The sequence below is a fragment of the Cetorhinus maximus genome, chromosome 2, assembly GCF_964194155.1.
Source record: "Cetorhinus maximus chromosome 2, sCetMax3.hap1.1, whole genome shotgun sequence".
Classification (NCBI taxonomy): domain Eukaryota; kingdom Metazoa; phylum Chordata; class Chondrichthyes; order Lamniformes; family Cetorhinidae; genus Cetorhinus; species Cetorhinus maximus.
The window spans coordinates 141,528,166-141,550,100 of NC_135880.1; the positions used below are offsets into that span (position 1 = coordinate 141,528,166).

The following is a 21,935-nucleotide window of genomic DNA, read 5'->3' on the forward strand; positions in this document are numbered from 1 at the left end:
TAGACTAGATAAACCTTAGCCCTTTTATTGCACCACTATTCAAGTATATCTAGCTGCACAGAAGAGGAGACAAAGAAAGGAAAAACGTACAAAAGAACAATGAAGAAGTTAGAGACAGGTACAGAAAAGGAAAAAGGAAGCATATGAGAGTCGTACTGAGAGAAAGAGAAAAAGGATAAATGAAGACAAAAAGAAACAGAGACTAGGAGGCATGTGTAAGAAAATAGGCTTTTTTGTTAGCATCTATGAGCAACTTGGTGAGCCATCAACTATCAGGTGTAAATATTCTTTGGAATCTACCTTTCTTCAGATAGGCTACAAAGACAACTAGTAAAATGATTGTAGTGGCACTTGATCCATATTCAGTCCTTTCTTCTCTCAATTTCCTCTCACATGGTTAAAACTTTTTAGTTTTGCTGCACCGTTGGATTGGGAAAGGAGATCAAGAAGATGGCAATCATCAAGGGTAGGTGGGAGTCAAGCAGGGAGGGGGTGGGAGGTAGTGAAGGCAAGCGCTTTAGTCTTATCACATAGGTGAATGCCACCATCTAGCGAAATATGTATTAGAGCAGAGCCTCAAACAGATGAATTTCTGTTGATTAATCTCTAATAATTAATCTTTAAACCAGAAAATTGGTAACAATATTCCATCCATAATTAGCCATAATTCCCAAGGGGCTGTAGGCATCTCTCTGTTCACTGCAATCCTGCATGCCCATCTCATCCCTCCCTCAGTCCAGTTTCTGATGCTGTCCACCCATCCAATTGGACCTAGTCTCTTCTTTTCTGATGTTTCACCTTTGCCAACGCTAGACTCACCCCGGCTTTTCAAGTGGTTGTACTTTCTCAATAATAATAAAAGCCCCATGAACTCAACTGTGAAATAAATTAAAGCATTGGTATTTAGTTATGCTAAATTCACTATACACATTTACAAGTCATGCTTTTTTTGCCTAGTAGGGCTTACTTTGTTTAATACGGTGTAAAAAGCATTAAACACTCTTAGGAATGATTTTCAACTTTGTACAATCGCTTTAGAGTGAAACTTTATGAACACTGTGTTTTATTCTTTTGTCCAACTCTTCAAGGACAAGGTTTTCGCTCTGCCTGCAGGTATTTTTGTCTGCTCGACTTGTGCTACAATCGTTTACAGCCTCCGAGTTGCTAGTCACGGGATCTTGCCCGATTTTGTTCTGTGCTGTTAAAATGAATTTGTTGGAAATCCGATGAGAATAGGTCTCTCGGTGCTTGACTTCAGAAGAGCACAGCTGAAACTTGAAGGCAGCTTGAAACCCTCGTCGAAAATTCTTGTTGAAATAACCGTAGATGATGGGGTTGACACTGCTGTTGCAGAAGGCTAACCAATGGGCGAAAGGATAGATGTACAAATTGATTATTCTCAACTGACTGGTTGAGAGCCTTGTATAGTCAGACAGCATCATTAGAGTCCAGAGTGGGAGCCATGACAAGGTGAACAGCAGGGCTACAGTGACCAACATTTTGATCACCCGTTGCTTTTTTTTAGACACAGCATTGCCATTTTCCTGGTGAGACCCTTCACCAACAGGTATGCTGGTTTTAAACAATGCAATTCCTATCCTTGCATACATAATAACTATGAGTGACAGAGGAGCCAAGTAAATGTTGGAAAATAACACTGTGGTGTAAATCTTTCTCATTTTCAGATTTGGCCATGCTTCGTAACATTGATAGCAAGGATACATTTTCTTACTGCTTTGGATAATCCTTACGTTGTCAGGCAGTTTGGTTACTTGTAGCATGATTGCAGAAGGACATATTATTGAGACAGCAAGAACCCATATGACAACGATGATGATAGTTGCAACAGTCATGTTAAGTTTTTGTTTGAAAGGATAGACGATACACCTGAACCTGCAAAATAAGTAACAAAAAGGATAAATTTGTTTAATATCTAAATAATTTCCATGAGTTGTATATTTGAGGTATATATTCACACAGTAATGTATAGGACTGGCAAAGCAATCCCTATGGCTGATCTCAGGGTGGAATGGCTCACTCAGTAATCACATGATAACACAGCACTATGATATCATTCACAAGGATGCTTGCTTACATATGACCAGGTCCCCCTCCAACCCCCGGACTGATAGCAAAGCCTGATAGCTTGACCAACTCTCTCATATAACGTAGCCTTAGGCTGTTGCTTCTTAACCTAGAGATGAGGCTGGAATTCTTGCTCTCAGTATTTTTCAGGGGTAGGGTCCATTATTTTGAACAACTTTCTATCTCTGTTTTTTTTTAATACTGTGGTAAAAGTGAGGTGCGGGATCTGATTCCAAAATGAGCAGCCCTGGCAATTTTAGAGCATAATCATATCCATGAACTCAATTAAAAATAAATAAAAAATGAAAGTGAAACTTTGCCAAGTTTAAAGAATAGCCTCGGCATGCAGTTTTGATTGCTAAGAGTGCATAGTGGAAGTCTGAGCAATATATAATGCATAGATAACTTTACAAGGACTCTCCTAAACTCTGCATCTGAATTCCCACACTGACTTCTGCAAGGTTCTGTGGGAGAATCCCAACTTTATCGTTCTGAACCTGAAAATGTCCAAAACTGGAATGATTCTATCCTGTTGTTATCAATCAAGATGATTAAGTCATCAATTGGAATTAGGTAAACCATAAATGCCCCTCTTTTTAAAGGGACACACATTCCAAATTGTAATCAAAATATGATTAAAAAAAAACTTAAATTCTAAACGTGTATCCGCTGTGCACACCAGTCTCTCTGGTGCCACAGGAATGATTTCTTCCTGTGCAGACAACACTTATAAGGAATTATAAGCTGTGGTGAAAAATTACTTTGTATTTCAGGAAAACTGTATATTCCAGCATTTAGAAGGCACTTTCAGACAGCTGAAAGAATTGGAATAGACATGTTGAATAATGAAGTCTTAAATTGTGCAACAGAGTGATAACAGATTGGCATCTGCAATGCTAAACAGCTCTATTATTCTCATGTGCTTTTCATGGTTTGTTGTGAACCTGCACGTATTTTAAAAACCTTTTTATTATTCAGAGATAAAAGATACTGTGTACCGCTCCATTTATCCTGCAGAGCTGCTGTCAGCAACAGGTCTGGATACAGCAGTAGGTTAGCGATATAAATGAATGGTGCTGCCTTTTACATTGTGCTAGCACTTTGCCAGTGTTGCTGTGCACGGCTGGTGTCAATGCCCAGATTCAATAAGGTTAGTGGCCAGGAAGGCACATTAGAAGAAGAAAAACTGGAGCCTTGGTTGATGACACGCTGCTTGAAAAGTTTCATGGAACAGATCCTCTGTTGGGTCAGGATCTAGGATGTATTAGAATTGATCTTGCAATGCTGGTTCTGGAACTGCTTCACATGAACCATTGTGCCTGATAGCACAGGATGGGCTGGGCTCACAACATCTCATGAACATTATTTATATAAGCTTCCTGCACAACTGCTGCCTTACGTTTGGGGAAAAGGTATGGCATTCTTGTGAGCTAATCAAAACTAAGGATGCAGTTGCTTAAAGGGAAGCGGATGAAAATGGACATAAAAATGTTGGAGAATTCTGGGCATATCAGAGCACTGGGGAGCTTCATGCTTGAATCCCTCTAATCAGGTTTGATAGTAGTGAAACTGCTCTTCTCAAAGTCACAATGACATCCTATGTAACTGTGACAAAGGTAAACTATCCCTCTTCATCCTTAGCAAACTGCCTGCAGCCTTTGGCACGGTTGACCACAGCATCCTCCTTCAACGTTTCTCCACTGTTGTCCAGCTGCGTGGGACTGTACTTGCCTTGTTCCATTCTTATCTGTCCAATTGTAGCCAGAGAATCACCTACGATGGTTTCCCTTCCTGCTCTGCCACTGTTACTTCTCATGTCCTCAAAGGATCTATTCTTGGCCCCCTCCTATTTCTCATCTACATACCACAGCATCAGAATCCACATGTATGCTGATGAAACCCAGCTCTCCTTAACCACCATCTCTCAACCCCTCCACTGTCACGAAATTTTCAGACTGCTTGTCCAAAATCCAATGCTGGATGAACAGAAGTTTCCTCCAATTAAATATTAGGGAGACTGAAGCCATTGTTTTTGGTTCCTGCTCCAAACTCTGTCCCATAGGCCATCAGTCTCCCTGACAACTCTCTGAGGCTGAACCAGATTGATCACAACTTTGGTGTTATATTCGACCCTGAGATGAGCTTCTGACCACATACCTGTGCCATCACTAAAATTGCTTATGTCAACCTCTGTAATCTCTGTCCCTGCCTCAGCTTATCTCCTGCTGAATCCCTCATTGTCACCTCTCGGCTGGACTATTAACATGCACTTTCCCGAAGAAGAGAGTTTCTAACCATCTCCCCTTGACATTCAATGGCATTACCATCACTGAATCCTCCAGCATCAACATCCTGTGGGGTACCAGAAACTTAACTGGAGCAGCCATATACATACTGCGGCTACAACAGCAAGTCAGAGATTGGGAATTCTACAGTGAGCAACTCACCTCCTAACTCCCAAAGACCTGTCTGCACTCTACAAGGTTCAAGTGTGGAGTGTGATGTCCACTTGCCTGGATGAGCACGGCTTCAACAATATTCAAGAAGCTTGACATTATCCAGGACAAAACAGCCCGCTTGATTTGTCACCCCATCCACCACCTTAAACATTCCCTCCTTCCACCACTGGTGCACAGTGTCAGCAGTGTGTACCATCTACAAGATACCACTACATTCCATCCTTCATAAGAACTTAAGAAATAGGAACAGGGGAAGACCATACAGCCCATCGCCTGCTCCGTCATTCAATGCGATCATGGCCAATCTCTGCCTTTAACTCCATTTTCCTGCTTACTCTCCATATCCCTTGATTTCCTGAGAGAGCAAGTCTATCTATCTCAGCCTTAAGTATATTCAATTAGGGTGCATGTACAACCCTCTGGGATGGATAATTCCAAATATTCAAAACCCTTTGAATAAAGAGATTTCTCCTCATCTCATCTTTGAATGATTGACCCCTTATCCTGAGTCTGTGCTCCTGTGTTCGAGATTCCGTAGCCAGGGGAAACAACCTCTCAGTGTCTACCCTAACAAGCCCCTCAAGAATCTTGTATGTTTCAATGAGATCACCTCTCCTTCTAAACTCCAGAGAATATAGTCTCAATTTATTCAGGCTCTCATCAAACGACAATCCTACCATCCCAGAGACCAATCTAGTGAACCTTCGCTGTACTGCTTCCGATGCAAGCATATCCCTTCTTAAATAAGGAGACCAAAACTGACGCCTACTCTTTGGGTAGTGGGGCGGGAAACCCTGCCATCCAAAAATCCTGTCCCCTGTCTTTGTAAACTTGAGGTCATCCAAACATCTTCTGCCTGTGTCCTAACTTGCACCAAATCCCTTTCTCCCATCACCTTTGTGCTCGCTGACCTACACTGGCCCTCAGGTAAACAACACCTCAATTTTAAAATTCTTATCCTTCTTTTCAAATCCCTTTTTGCCTCTTTTCCTCCATACCTCCGTAATCACCTTCAACCACACAATCGTTTGAGATATCTGCACTCTAATTCTGGTCTCATCAGCACCCCTCTTTAATTTGCTCCATTATTAGCGGCCTAGGCCCTAAGCTCTGGAACTCCCTCCCTAAATCTGCTCACCTCTTTGCATCTTTAAGGTGCTCCTTAAATCCTGCTTCTTTGACCAAGCTTTTGGTCACCTAATATCCCTTTATGCCTTCAGTGTGAAATTTTGCTGTATAATGCTCTTGTGAAGTGCCTCGAGGCACTTTATTACATAAAAGGGTGCAATATAAATACATCAGGGGAGTAAGGGAAGGAGTAGCCTCTTCCAAAATCACACCTATTACCATACTGTTCTTATGTTTTGTCACCTGAGTCACTCACTTGTACACAGACATCTACAGAACTACATGAATGTGACACACAGTAGCCTACAATGCAAGCTCTATTTGGAGACATGTCTTGGAGCCATCATTCTAACATTTGCCCTTTTTCTGTCATTCTATAGGCCACTAAGAGCAGAGTGCCTGCAGTACCTGTGTCCAGAGTGTCAGTCGTCGCTCAGTTAGCGGTACACTCACTTCTGAGTAGAAGGTTGTGGGTACATGTCCCATTGAATTGTGAACATAAGGTGGAACCACTGATTGAGACAGGGTGAACAAGTGAGTAGAAAGTGATGGAGGCAAAGGAAGAACAAGGCATCATCTACAATGTCCTACACTCTGAGCAACTCTCATACCCAGTAGAAGATCTGGGCCTTGTCCTGATAATGGCTCCCTTCCTCAGGGAAAAAGAATGAAACAGTGGACCCTTGTAAATAAGACCTCTCTCACTTGCTTGCTACATCTGTGGATAGCTGACTTATTAAGTAGCGTTATGTGTGGTATCTTATCAAATGCCTTTTGGAAATCCAAATATATTACATCTACTGGTTCCCCTTTATCTATCCTGCTTGTAACCTCCTCAAAGAATTCTAATAAATTTGTCAGGCATGATTTCCCCTTCATGAAGCCATACTGACTCTGCTTGATTAGATTGTGTATTTCTAAATGCTCTGCTATTACATCCTTTATAATAGACTCCAACATTTTCCTAATAACAGATGTTAAGCTAACTAGCCTATAGTTACCTGTTTTTTGTCTCCCTCCCTTTTTGAATAAGGGTGTTATATTGGCAGCTTTCCAATCCTCTGGGACTTTTCCTGAATCTAATTACTCTTGGAAGATTACTACCAGTGCATCCATTATCTCTGCAGCTATTTCCTTTAATACCCTAGGATGCAACCCATCGGGTCTAGGTGACTTATTGGCCTTTAGCCCCATTAGTTTCTCTAGTACTTTTTCTATAGTGATAGTTATTGTATTTATTTCCTCTCCACCTTTTGCCCTGTGATTATTTAGTATTTTTGGTATTCTATTAGTGTCTTCTACCATGAAGACTGATGTAGAGTATTTATTCAACTCCTCTGCCATTTCCTGGTTCTCCATTATTATTTCCCCAGTCTCATTCTCCAAGGGGCTTAAATTGACTTTGGCCCCTCGCTTCCTTTTTATATATTTAAAGAAGCTCTTACTGTCCATTTTTATATTACTTGCTAGTTTACCCTCAGTTTATTTTCTCCCTCTTTATTATTTTTTGGTCATCTTCTGTTGGTTTTTAAAACTTTCCCAATCCTCTAGCTTACCACTAATCTTTGCCACATTGTATGCTTTTTCTTTCACTTTGATACTGTTCTTAACTTCCTTGATTAACCATGGTTGGTTTATCTAACATTACAACAGTAACTATGTTCCTTAAGCACTTAATTGGCTCTAAAGCACTTAGACGTATCCTGAGGTTGTGAAAACTGCTAAATAAATGCAAGCATTTCTTTCAAAAATAAATTCATTCAGTTCCAAAGAAGAGTGATATTTGACTTGAAATGTTAACTCTGTTTCTCGCTTCACAGATGCTGCCAGACCTGCTGAGTTTTTCCAGCACTTTTTGTTTTTATTTCAGAATTCCAGCATCCTCAGTATTTTGCTTTTATTCAAGCATGTTTTTCATCTTTAGGACCTAGTTCTACATTGCATACTCTATTCTCAATGATATCCCAATACTAATACTGGTGATGGGTCATGGAAGTCAAGTGAGCTGTGTGCACCAAATTTTCCATGTTCACCTACCTGTCCACTGCAATAGCAACTAGGGTAAAAACTGAAGCTGAAACAGAAATTCCTTGAACCAAGCCACTTATCTTGCAAACAAAGTTTCCAAAAGGCCATCCTGTAAAACAGAGTACACTTCATGTCATTCATCCTGGGGGAAAATAGCAGAGATGATTGTTTTGAGATTAATTTGTACAGAAAGACTAACAACTACTAATTTATTTTTCACCCCAAACCTTATCACATATCAAAGACAGATGCTGCACTGGTTAATTAAAATATTAGATTCTAATTCGAGAAGTGTAAACCCCTAGACAGTCCAGACCCGTACAAGTAAGTGATCCTAGCTAAGGAGTTGACACCCAGTGTTCCAGATAGTCATGGGATACCATCACTGTGGTTGCCATAAATGATACACCCCATTCCCCCACCTCACAAAATTTACCATTGGGAAGCCAGAGAACTTAGCAGTTGGCTGCATCTAAAGAGAAAATCAGAGTCTTTTGATGCAGCCAACTTGCCACGTTTCGACATTACTGATGAAGCAGGCGTGGCACATCTGGTGACAGCTCAGCCATAGAATAGCTGCTCTTGACTCTACTTATCCACCTGGGCCGTTACTGCACCCTCCAGAAATCAGAACCCCTTCCTTCCCACAAAACTACATTCTTAGGTCCCTGGAGCTTGCCTGCTGGGCAGCCTGACATTGTTGTCAATACGACTTAGGACCAGCCCTGAAAATGAACATGACAGCCTACCGGATGGCCGGCCACACCAAATCCACTCCTGTGGAGAAACTACCCTATGGATTCAGCACAGAGCTCAGGACACTTGTTGCTAGGAAAACATACTGAATAATAGCATTGGGAAAATGTAGTCACTCGTGAGGGACCTTCAATGGGTAATCTGGGAATTGAATCCTTTCATGGAATTTGAGCACAGAGTTTCCGGGCAGAATTTTCTGCTCCTGCCAACGGCGGGAATCATGCCGGGCAAGGGCACTAAATTTGGCGTGATGGAAAAGGTCAGTTTTCCACCAGAGGAAAACTAGTTTGGAATTTTGTTCTCCTGACCTTTGATGGCAGGTTGAAGGCAGGTTGTGTTTCCCGCTGATCTATGTCAGGAGCCACTTTTGCATTCATTTCCATCTCATGAATGCTCACCAAAAGGCCAACTTACTCGAATTATGTTACCACTCCAAATTAACCACTGCCCCCCACCAGCAAATAATTAGAATGGTCTGTTTCACGATTGTACATAAGTGGCGTGTACTTGCCTAACTTCACTCCATCAATGACTTTGAGGTATGTGGGCATTGCTTTTGCCTACATTTAAGAGTGTCGCTGTAAGATTTCCAGTGCTTGTATTACAGGCAGCTCCAAGGCTAGATAGGGGAGGTGGGTTTATGGGAGAAGGTGTGAGGGGGTACATCCAGGGATGGTAAGGGGGTTTGGCTGGGGAAGGTGGGTGTGGGGGGGTGGTGTCCAGGGTAGGGGGGAGAGTCTTAGAGGGCAGGATCATTGTGTCGACGGTGGGGTCCTGGGGGGAGAACTCGGGGTGGTGTTGGTAGGAGGAAACAATCACAGTCAGGGAGGGATGTGGCAGGTTCAGAGTGAGAGGTTGGCAGGTGAGGGCATCATTAGGTGGGTCATGGAGGGGGACAAGACAGGTGGCTTGGACAATGGGAGGGGTAGGGTCAGGGACAGTAATGGGTATCGGCTCTGAGGGGAGGAAAAGCACATGGAGGTGGATGGTTCAAGGATGATAAATGGGAGAAGAATGACAATATTGGGTGGGTCAGGGGTGATGAGGGGAAGTTGGTGGGTTACAGGGGCGATAGAAGGTGGCGGAACAAGTCTGAAAAGTTACATGCACCACTTTCTCAAAGCTGCTCTTGGCAACACAGTTGCTCTGTGTATGAATCTGTGTGAATCCTTGAAGTGGGAGGAGGGTCGTTTCAGGTAGGTGGAGTTCAAGGTCAGCACTAGTGGCTACTAAAGGCAACTGGATGTCAAAGAGGCTCACTTGTGTTCTCTCTATGGTGATGCCCACATTGCAGCCGGTTTGTTCCTGACTCATGAGTCTCATAACATCAAGATCCCAGCAAGGGGTGGAGCTGCCATTCATTCTGTGCCATTTGCTATCAGCTGCAGTCAGAGACAGGGATGAAGGGAGGGAGGGAGGTGAAGGCCTCCAAGGGACACAGATGATGGAGGGCAGCCAACCTGAGACTCTAAACCTCCATCCTCCCAGGTGAATGGTTATGGCTGACAAGGGATCATGTGGTTAGTCTTTCTCTGCTGCCAAAGCAACATTCTCTCTATAAAGTCTTGAGAGTAGTGGAGGCAAGCAGAATAGTGTCAGAGGGATGCTTCTTGCACACAACTCTCATCATCCTGGTCAAAGAGCAAAGTATACGTGTGCAGTCATGCATGAATGGGAGGAACACCCATTCCTGGCCCTCCAGGATGTCCTTTACCTGGAAGAGGTGGGATGGGGATACCATGTCCAGACAGAGGGCAGGGGAAGGGCTTACCACTTGCCTGCTGGCTTTCAGATGGAGGAAAACATGTAAAGAACATGCTCATTAAATTTATCGCCGCAATTCGTTCACACATCCACTAAGGCGTCGATGATACAGGCTGCATCAACTCTGCCTTAGTAATGGATCTCATCCAGATGAGGAGATGTCAGGCCTGTCGCCAGTTGGCACAGGGCCAGGAGGAGCAAGGGCCTAAGCAGCAAGAGACAGCATGGCCACTAGAAGGTCAGGGGGCTAGCAAACATGGACCACTACAATGGGGAGAAGTGACCCGAGGGTGTGTGTATTGCCGGTGGTGCTCTTATCTAGAGATGAGTGAAAGACAATGACTAATGTCCTCTTTGTCCCGGGATGTGGTTGCTCACAACGTCCAGCTTCTCCAGTACGAGTTGCGGACACAAGGTCTCTGGAGGAGTAATGCGGATCTCCTGGCCTGCAGAGTTAATGTCCATCTGGGTGCCTTTTAAATGTGGTGCCAGGGCGTTTGACCCTATGAGGTAACAGCTGGGTGGGCGACTTCCTGCCCACCCCACCACGAAATTTGCTGAGCTCCTCGCTGATGCATAATTAATGAGATGAAAAATGGAAGATTGCACATGTTCACCTGCCCCGCTGCCCAGCGGGAATCACGCTGCACCATATTTAGTCTCCAGAATGATAAATTCTGCCCTCTGATTTTGACTGATTTGTGCACAAGTTATAATGTACATTTGTAATTGGGAATTTTTGTTGATACGCTTATCAGGAAGCACCAGCTGTGATGTTTACGTCTTATTTAAACTGAGGTTATTTAGTGAATGTACTGTTCTGTGGTTTTCTGTGCACAATGATCTCAGTGTCCAAAGAGGCTTTAGTAGGACCTTCCACTAATATCACACTGCATCATCAACAGGGATACACTATCAAGGCTGTGGATAGTGATATTAATGTGGGATTACTGGATGAGGCAACCTATGTAGGGAAAGCATGGGAAGTATTGGAGGCTGTGGAAAGGCCAGGATTCATGGTGTGGAAGTACTGCCTGCTGACTGTCAGAACAGAGGAGTTTTAGGATTTAGACCTCAGAATATTCACGGAATATTTACAGAATCACAGAACTTCTTTCAAAAGGAGAACATTGCACCAGACCAACCATTGACTTGCAGCAAACATTGCAAACTGGTCTGGATAACACAGAAAATTCTGCCACTTAGAACTGGGTAACTATAAGCAATGAGAGTGGCGTCTATAAAGACTGAGTGTTTGCCCTGAACACCATCGCTAATCACCTCAGTTACTTGTCATTGTGGGAGACACTTCTGTGTAAATAGCATCTTTCCTTTGTTATGATCCCAGCTGAGTTTACCTCTAGACAGGCCTGATCCCAGGTTGGAACCCAGCTTGATAGATTCTAACTTTTATTTGTTTGTTTAAATACGTGGAGAGTCCTACTGAACAGAGTCACAGGGGTCAGCTGATAAACTTTTAACAAAAGAATAAAACATTTATTAAACAAGATGACCTATATTACAATCCTCCTTCACTCACAACTATACCATTACAGATATATACAGATTTGTAAGGATAACGCAAGTTACAAAAGCTAGCTTATACCTTAATGTCCACAGTAAGTACACAGTCCATGTAAACCTATGGCACCCTGTGGTCAGACACACCACACTCTGAAACCAAGTGACAGATGCACCTCAACCAGATGCTATGGATATTTCCTCAACTCCCCTCAAACACTTGTTACACCATGGGCCAAGTGGTCTCACTGAACCCCGTCCTTCACCCAAGGGTTTCCAATCCCCACTTTTCAAGAACTCACCTTGGAATCTTCTTCCAAACTAACACTTTCTCCCAGACACCTTCCACAAGGGTTCACCTCCAGAGTTTCGAACTCTTCTTCTGATATTCCTCTCCCCTGGGTCACCACATACATTCAAGCTGTCTTCCATACACTCTCTTTCACGGACTCAGCTGTCAACAATACATTATTGCTTCACATGCCCATAGCAAAGAGTTACAGACCTTCTCTTTGGGCCTTGTCTCTTGCAATCTGTTCTCACTTTAAATCTGCTTTCTGTAGCTTTTGTCTCTTTAAGTCTGAAGCTTGGGCCTTTCTCTCTGCCCCTTACTCTTAACTTCAATGACAGGACCTTTTCCAGGTTTCTGTCCTTCCTTTGACTTTCTCCTGTTCCACTCCCCTGGTCTTTTCTTTAGCTTGGGACTTGCTATCTGTCCCCTTTGCTCCAGTCTCTCCTGGCAGCTACTTTCAAAACCAACTGCTGTTTCTCATCTTGTGTGTGTGTGTCTATGGGAGGGACCTTCCTCTCTGGACCCCTGTTGTTAGGCAACAGCCCAATTCCTCTACTCTTGTTTGTTTACCTTAGCTGCAACAGTCGTAAAAAACCTCATTAGAAATGTAAGCACCTTTTAAGCTGAAACTAAAACTCAATTTGACCTTTCTTAACACACAAACACATAAATACAAATCAAACTTAAACATTTCCTGACACCGTAGCCAGAATTTTGCCCACTCTGTTGCATATAATGCGACGGAGGATGCTCCAGGGCATTTAGTGGCTATTTTAGTAAATTTAGAATACAAGTTGTAGGCAATTATTATCCAGGAATATGGAAACCTAGTGCAAGTACTTGCACAGAACATGGGATGGTTTCTTCCCATCCCTGTGGCGGTGACATTGGAGGCTGGGAGGATGTGGGGAAATTCAGATATTTGCGTGTTGGGACAGTTCCCTGACACTGTCCTGACTCGGGGTGGGTTTTGCAGATGGTGAACCAATCCCATGCTGCATCTGGAAACTGGCAGCAACTTAGCCTCCCAATGAACGTGTTGCAAAAATGAAAAAATTGCAGCCTCAGCCATAGCCATTTATATGGAGGGGTCCTAAAGACTGTGGATCTTGCTTATTTTAAAATTTTCAGCAGGTTTCCAACATTTTGTGGCACCCTTGCACTTTCTTACCTGCCTCAGCAGTGCCCAGTTTTCCCAATGGGGCTGTCATCCATCCATTGCTGGGGTTCTTCTATTAAGCCTCTCACCTTGGAAACCTAATTGGATGGTGAACAGGGAGGCGGCCTTTTATCTCCTGTAAAATTGCACCGCAGGTCGCACAGCAGGAACAAATGGGGTTGGGAACCAGAATTAGTCTCAAAACCTGAAAATTTTTAATGTTGATAAGATTCCAGCCCTAGAGCAAACTGAGGGCTTGGGATTGGACAGAACCAGTGAACAACAGCACAAGAACCAGTATCTAATGGCAGAATCTTGTTGAGGCATTGGGGGGATCTTGCCTCCCGGTTGGAGAGCTGACGAGAGACCCGCATTGCCCCTTTTCGTGAAGGCCCACTGAACCATGTGCTGATCAGGCAGTGATGAGGCCAGCACTGGGCCATCCCCTAGAATCAAGACCCCAGGGGCAGAAGTCTCATTTACCGAGAGCTGCTGGCCAGTCAGAGGCTGGCAGCTCTTGTACTCAGCAGCACGACAGGGGAGGTTGTGGCTGATGCTGGCAGGACAGGCCCTGGAGTCCCAGGGTTGCAGAGTGATCCAGGCCACAGGTAAGCAATGTTTGAGTATGTGGTTTTGCAAGGTGGGGATTGTGAGAAGAGGGGTGTAGGGGGTCGGCAGCAAGGGCAGGGGGTGGCTTGAAGTGGGCCCCCCTTCTTCCTGTCGCGTCCCTTGATCAGGAACTGAGTGCCTTTGATCGAGGGACCTCCCCACCCCAAATCCCCAGAGATGACAAGCTGGTTGCACAGTTTTAGCTGTCGTGCACACCGAATGGTGACAGGCCTGCTTGCAGAGGGGTTAATACCAGCAGTGGTGGAATGAGGCCCTTAAGTGGTTATTAATTGGTGACTTAAAGGCCTCAACTGGCAGTGGGTGGGAATGTCGACCATTGGCTTTCCTGCCCAGAGCTTAATTCTTGCAGAGGAGAAGGTGGTGGGGTTCAGGCACGCCAACATGCTGCCTAATTAAACGCCCTTCCATTCCTTCAAGCTTGCCACCAGAGAGAGCAGACGATTCCTCCCTAATCTGTCCTATATGAGGCATATATTAAACTTTAAATAAGTGAACAAACTGCTGCTGGACCATATTTTGTGGACTTACATGGCAGAAGATAGAGATTCAAAGTCAGAAGAATCCTAAAGCCATACACAGGTCATGTTGCAATCAAACTTTACACTCCTTCCTCTAAGGGTATATTGAAAAATAGCCCATTACATAGAATAGTTGCTGGACCATCACATTACAGATGGCAATGTCACAATACTGCATCACAGTTACATACACCATAGAAACTAACCATTACTGCCAATAAATACTCATTACTGAATTCTTTCAGTGGTGTCTATACATTAGACTTATTGTGAGTATCTGCATAAGGATCTTTGGCCATGCTATGGTGCAAACAGAAAGATCAACAGAAGATTATTATAGGCTCTAAAACTGGACTACTACTTGGGACCTTGAGGTGGTCTACAGTGAAAAGAAACAAATGAGTTCATGAAACACCAGTCTCCCATGCAGCAGTGGCTGCTGAGCTGCTGCTTCATAGAATGCACATTCTTCCTCTTCAACTTCCTGCTGCTCTTCACTCAAGTCCATGGTTCACTTTTTCCTGTGGGTTTAGGAACCCAAAATTAGTGACCATATGTAGGTCATGAGCCCATGCTTGTTGCCAAGGCACCAGCTGGTGCAACTTTACATGAGGCGGGCTTCTTAATTCGTCTTCTGTCTAATTAAGGATGGTGGGTGCTGCTGAGGCAGAAATGGGGATGAGAGAGCAGCCCAAAATGGAGGTACTCTTGGAAGCCTGCTGAAAATGTAAAATTAAAGAAGGCCCACAACTGCTGGGAGCATAAAAGTGTAGAGGGAAAACTCCTCCACTAGAAGGGTTATGACTGCAGAAGTGGCCTTTTTGCACTTGTGGCTCATTCATTGGGTCAGGACGAGGCACCAATGGGCCTTTGCCTTGCTGCTGGGTAGCTACCTCCAAGCTGCTGTTGGCCTCTGGATCAGTACTGTGCCAGGAAAATGCCAGTGAGATCTGAAAATGGCCCCTAAGTGGAGCCTTAATTGGAGAATGGAGAAGGTTGCCAATTCTCATGGCCACCTGTCCCTGAGTAATTCCAGGTTTCAGAGCCACAGAAAAGTGTCGACCAGGCGTGACATTTCAGCAATGTTTTCTTCTACACAGCCTTATTCTCTTTGCTGTTAGAAGCAAATTCATTTTGTTGAAAGCACTCTTTCCACTTCAATTCTTCTGATAATTTCAGTGTCATATTTAGTATCTTCTGTAATGATTTGACCAAGGTACACAAATTTGTCCACTTGTTTTATATTGGTTCTGTCAATTGAGGTTGTCACCTTTTATTTTGCGGGTTTCTTACCAGTTATTATTTTGGTTTTCTTAATGTTTATTTTCGTACAAACTCTTTATCAATTTTGTAAACTTCATCTATGAAGCCTTGTAATTGCTTTTTAGTCTCAACCAACAACAGTGTTGTCTGTGTATCTAAGGTTGTTTATGATTCTACCACCAACACTTAGACCTTCAATTCTAAATATAGCTTAGTATAGAGATTAAATAATCTCTATACTTATAAAACACAACCCTGACACACTCCTCGTTTGATTTGTATTTCATCTTATAAAAACTCTTTGGTTCTATTACAAATGTCTTACTGGTCTTAGGCCCTTTCCATTTTTCCTGCGTCCTTCAGACATTTAGTACGTTTTTAAAAATTTATTTATGGAATGTGGGCGTCGCTGGCTGGGCCAGCATTTATTGCCCATCCCTAATTGCCCTTGAGAAAGTGATGGTGAGCTGCCTTCTTGAACTGCTGCAGTCCTTGTGGTGTAAGTACTTCAACACTGCTGTCAGGGAGGGAGTTCCAGGATTTTGACCCAGTAACAGTGAAGGAACAGTGATATATTTCCAAGTCAGGATGGTGAGTGACTTGGAGGGGAACTTCCAGGTGGTGGTGTTCCCATCTATCTGCTGCCCTTGTCCTTCTAAGTGGTAGTGGTCGTGTGTTTGGAAGGTGCTGCCTAGGGAGCCTTGGTGAGTTTCTGCAGTGCATCTTGTAGATGGTACACACTGCTGCTGCTGTGTGTCGGTGGTGGAGGGAGTGAATGTTTGTGGAAGGGGTGCCAATCAAGCGGGCTGCTTTGTTATTAATGATTCACACGATCAGATGCCTTTTCATAGTCTATGAAACATATATACACTTTACTCATCTCATAGTATCACTTACGGATAGTTCTCATGTTAAAGATACCTTCCCTGGCACCTCTGCCAGATAGAAAGCCACTTTGCGTTTCACTGACTTCTTTTTCAATTATATTCTTGTTTCTAAGAAGGGTTACTTTCAGTAGGATTTTAAGGATATGACCCATTGGACTAAATCTTCTGTAGTCCGTGCAGTTATTTGCCTCTCATTTCTTTGGTAGCCTAATGAAAATTAGGTTCACGTCATTAAGTATTACACATGTATTAATTGTAAATACCATTGCATAGCTTGTTGACGGTTTTTATGCCTACTTTATCCGAAGCTTGAATCATCAATATAGCTATACTGTCAATACTTTTTGGCTTAGATGGACTCAAATGCATTAGGAAATTGTTGAAGCTGTACAGGATGGAAAAAGGCATGCTAGGAAGATCAACACTGGCCATTATAACATCAACCATATCAGCAGTCCTTGTCCAACCAGTGACCCAGAACAACTGCTTCCACAGGTTTCAAGCCAGTGAGGAACCAAGTGAAGAACTTTGCCATAACTAACGATGAGCAACGTGAAGAATCTCACTTAGTGACAGTCCTTTCTAATTTGTGTGACTGCAGAGTTCACAGTGCTGAGCTCTCACTGCTTCAGTGTCAGTTCGGGCAAGCTCTCTCCTGTGGTGGTAAGATTTTCTTCAGGTGTCCACTGTTCTGTCAGCATTGCAACTTCTTAAACTTCATGACGTTGCCAATATAATAAAAAGATACCTTAGAAAACAGAAATTTTCTGCTCAGATTCTAGTATTAGATGCAGCACTCTACTATTTACAAATAACCAGGTGGGTGATTTGGAATGATAACCGGCCTTATCGATTTCCACTCTGCAGCTCTTGTGGATACAGGAGAAATTCCTCACTACACTCTCTCTCATTTAACAACCATGCTACTTAGAATAAGGAAATGAGGCAGCCCTGTGATTTGTTAAACCACATGGTGAAACCACTGCTGGAAATTTACCAGGCCTCTGGCAATGGGTAGTGAGGTGAGAGGGCTAGCATAAATAGTGCTGGAAGGTGTTGAGGGGGCATGCCCAACATCTTCCCGCTGCCATGTCATTTTGCCAGGGTGGGAAAGTTGGTGGACAAGTTGCTTGCTGGGAGCCCAATTGAGTCACTTAAGTGGCAAATTGAGGGACAGTTCTTTCCTCTGCTGGTATTTTACCCACATCGGAGGGGATTGCCACCACATGCAGAGACCGCTCAGTGAAACTTGGTGCCCTCCTACTGGGCTCCCAGGAGCGGATCTTCTTTTTGAGTACTCCATGCCCCACAGAGGCCAACCCCCACACCTCCCCTTGCCACTGGTAATGGCGGTCCCCGCAGCCATACTGTCGTCTGTGCCTCACAACACTCACCCCACCCCCCTTCCTGCCTGATCGCTGGGGCCTAGCTGCCTTGTCCCGGCGCCCTTCAAACCCACTTACCCATCTTCCTGGCCACTGAGGTGCTCTTTCCCTGCAGCTGCAGCCTCAGAAATGGCTACCGCTAGTGGAGGCACTGCTGACCTGCAGCATTCTGATTAGGCCAGCAGCTTTTGCGGTGGGCCGCTGTCCCCAGTTGGGGCGGCAGCTCAGGCAGCGGCCACTTAATTGTCTACCACCAGGAATATGCCTCCTTGGGTCCCACTGCTGCCTGAAGCAGGGTTGCCTTTTGCTCTTGGCCCCAGTGACAGGACTTCAACCGTCATATGAAAATTCAGCACACAGTTCTCATCTATAAGCATTTATATTACTTTCAGTTGGTTTTGTCTGCATCTCTTCTCTGATTTTGAATGAAACTGATCACTGCGTACTCATACAGTCCAGAAATCACGTTTGCGCTGAGTCAGAAGCTGTGACTACAAAACCCTGCTTCCGACAATTGCGCACAGAATTCGGTTGGTACTTGTGTAGCACTGAAGAAGCAATATGCTGTTGGAGATCTGAGGTGACATTGTTCAACCAAGATTATGCCTCTCCTCTCAGGTGAATGTCAAACATCCCACAGCATTGCTTGAAGAAGATCTGCTCATTATCACATGGCTGTTTGTGGGACCTTGCTGTGAACGAATTGGCTGCCGTTATTCCCTACATTACAAAAGCGACTACACTTCAAAAGCACTTCATTGATTGTAAAATGATTTGGGACATCCTGAGAATGTGAAAGGTGCCATATAAATGCAAACCTTTCATTTTCTGGCAGCATGATCATCCCAGAAGCAACAAGCTATACACAAAATAATGATTGCTAAAATGTGTTCAGAAAGCTTACTAATCTTACCAGTTCTGGAGTAATTGATAATTTTGGTAGAGTTTGGCTCAAAGTACTTGTAGTTTTGGTACAACATCTTGGGGACTAATTGAGATCACCATATCAGCATCCCTGGGATTTATGTTTGCATCCATCCCAGGATATGAGGCACTGAAGTCGTCTCCTCTCCAGCAGGTGTAGCTAATAATTTTGAAATGAATTTGGCCAATCATAACATGATACTAAAATTGTCAGTTTTGGATAGCTTACACAAATTACTGAATGCAAATAAGGTGTGCTGCAATTGGTGCTGAAACTCATTTGAATAGATCTTCACTGTGGGTGATAGTTGGGATGAACGACTCTCCCATATTTTAAGGGATTGTCCCTTATTTTGACTGTTTGCCACATGTCTCTTAAGGGAGATCTTTTGTCCCTTATTTCTAGGGCATGCTGTGGAGACGGAGCCTGGGAGTCTCCTCTTGTGTTTGCCTCTTTGTTCTTTTGTGCACATATGTACTGTGGCCAGTGGCCACCAGGGTGAGTTATGCTCACTACCGCTACATCCCCTGGTCCCACGGTCGATGTATCCCCTTATTTTTAATTTCTTAAGAGTTGGTCACCCTGTTGATAGTGTAAAGCAGGTGATAATGAGTCAGCAGTCTGTTCTACGTCTCTCCTATTTGTCTTCAATGGAAATAGAAGCCAGGAGAGATGTATGGGCTACTGACTAGCTATTGGCTGTTTTACGCTATTGCCCAAAGTCCAGATCTACCTTTTTAAAATTCTTTCATGGGATGTGGATGTCACTGGCTAGGCCAGTGTTTATTGCCCATCCCTAATTACCCTTGTTCAGAGGGCATTTAAGAGCCAACCACATTGCTGTGGGGTCTGGAGTCACTTGTAGGCCAGACCAGGTAAGAACAGCAGATTTCCTTCCCTAAAGGGGCCATTAGTGAATCAGATGGGTTTTTTAACAACAATCGACAATGGTTTTGTGGTTGTCATTAGACTTTTAATTTCAGATTTTTATTGAACTCAAATTCCAACTACCATGGCAGGATCCAAACCCACATCCAAGAGTATTAACCCTGGGTCTCTGGATTATTAGTCCAGCAACAATACAACTACACCATCGCTTCCCCTCATTGTGGGGAAAAGAACAGGAAATTATTCCATACATTACAAATTGCAAAAATGTTACCTACAAATCTTCACTTTGATGAGAACAATTTTTTCACCCAAAATTGAAACAGGAATTTTGGACTTTTATCAAAAGCTGGAATTTGCATAAGTGATACTAGAGAGACCAGTTCTGATACGTAGCATATATACCCTTTCTTCCCTGGAATTCTCAGAATGATGCTCACAATAAGATCATTGAAAAAATAACAAGCATTCCTGCACTTACCCGTCAGGATATTGTCCATAAGAGTTGTAGGCATGCAGAATATCCCAACAAGGAGGTCGCTAATGGCGAGGTTAAGGATGAAGAGGTTGGTGACTGTCCGCATGTTTCGGTTCCTCACCACAATAAAACAAACCAATCCATTACCAAGCATGCAGAGCAGGAAGATTAGAAGGTATGAGATTATGAAGACTGTGGCAATAGAAGATATGTGCTGGTAAAAGGGAAGATAGGTAATGTTGCTCTGAAGGTGAAAATATGAAGTCGACCCATTTAAAAAGAATGAATGAAAGTCTTGGGCTGAGATGTTTTGATCCACTTCTTTGTTCATTGTTGTGACTCTATATTACATAAGAAGGCAACACAGTTAGTGACATGAGTTATCACAGCACAGCTACATTAATACATCAACAAATTTCAGCATTGTCTCTCCAACCTGTACCACATATACAGTAGTAGATAAGTCAAGCTGTGCCCATTTCCTGTCATGTACTGCTTCATACGTTACATCTAGGCATCTTAGTTGAGTATGTCCAAATTTCTTGGAGTCGCTGACTCAAATTTGACCACTTGCAAATTGGAAATGAGCAGTGAGGACAATCTAGCAATGAAAGAGCAGAAACTGTCAAACAATTCAAAATATTTGTTCAAACCTTTTTGGTCACCATCTTCGTCTTGTCTCTTGGAAAAAATGTTGAAAATTATGTCCATAGCATAACAGGGATAAAAATAGCACATTTAACGATAATATTTCAGAAGGATGTCATTGAGCAATTGCAGGACATTCTGCAGAAGGGAAACAGCCACTAGTTGTGGTCCATGTTGGAATAAATGACATGGGTAGAAAAAGTGTTGAGGCAGAGTTTCAGGAGCTAGGGAAAATAAATAAACAAGACCTCAAATGGTAGTCATCTCTGGATTACTTATGGTGCCACCTGCTGGTCAGTATAGAAACTGGAAATTATTGCAGGTAAATGCGTAGTTGGAGAAGTGGTGCAGGAGGGAAGATTTCAGATTCTTGGGCCATTGGGTGCAGGGGAAGGAGCACCTATAGAAGATGGGCAAGTTGCACCTGAACAGTACCATGACCAGTGTCCGAGTATTGTTGGGGAGCATTTAAACTAATTCAGCAGGAGACAAACCAGAAAATAGCAGATAAGAACAGCAGTGAGATCAGAGGACAGAGAAAAATGAATAGCAGTAAAATGAGAAATATTCCAAAGATTCAGAAACGAGATTGAGGAGAATAGCAAAAGTGACAAAGGAGGTGTTAAATTGTATATACATCAATATCTGTAGTGCAAATAATAAGATTGAGTGAGCTACAGCCACAAATTGCCATACAGGATTATGACTTGGTTGCATTAAAATAAATAATGGCTCAAACAAGGGCAGGAATGGATTCTTAATATTCCTGAAGCTCCAGTGTGAACCACCAAACAAACCTTCCCCTGCCCACCCTTTTCAGCATTCAATAGGGACTATTCCCTCCATGACACTCCAGTCCACTCATCAGTCACTCCTAACAACCACTCCCTTCCCTATGGCACCATTCTGTGCAAGCATAGGAGATGCAACACCTGCCCTTTCACCTCCTCCCTTTTCACTGTCCAAGGCCCTAAACACTCCTTCCATGTGTAACAGCAACTTACTTCTACATCTTTCAACTTAGTATACTGTATTCGCTGTTTATAATGTGGTCTCCTCTACACTGGCGAGACCAAACATGACCACTTTGTGGAATACCTTTGTTCAGTTTGCAAGCAGGA

General features: G+C 43.4%; 1 protein-coding gene across 1 annotated transcript; it reads right to left on the reverse strand.

The window, feature by feature from the left end:
• Window positions 1–957: 957 nt before the first annotated feature.
• On the reverse strand, window positions 958–20,500 carry LOC144690666 (neuropeptide FF receptor 2-like). The gene is made up of 3 exons (XM_078558396.1): window positions 20,170–20,500; window positions 7,710–7,809; window positions 958–1,893 (listed from the first exon to the last, which is right to left on the reverse strand). Exons 1-3 carry the CDS (start codon window positions 20,495–20,497, stop codon window positions 1,035–1,037), a joined length of 1,287 nt encoding a protein of 428 aa, XP_078414522.1. The 5' UTR covers window positions 20,498–20,500; the 3' UTR covers window positions 958–1,034.
• Window positions 20,501–21,935: the final 1,435 nt, after the last annotated feature.

Excerpts from the sequence above, each read along its gene's own strand:
- LOC144690666 (XM_078558396.1), bottom strand. The coding sequence starts at position 20,497 with ATGAACAAAGAAGTGGATCAAAACATCTCAGCCCAAGACTTTCATTCA. Across the intron at positions 7,810-20,169 it reads TATGGACAATATCCTGACGG|GATGGCCTTTTGGAAACTTT; the intron begins GTAAGTGCAGGA and ends TCTGTTTTACAG. Across the intron at positions 1,894-7,709 it reads GTTGCTATTGCAGTGGACAG|GTTCAGGTGTATCGTCTATC; the intron begins GTAGGTGAACAT and ends CTTATTTTGCAG.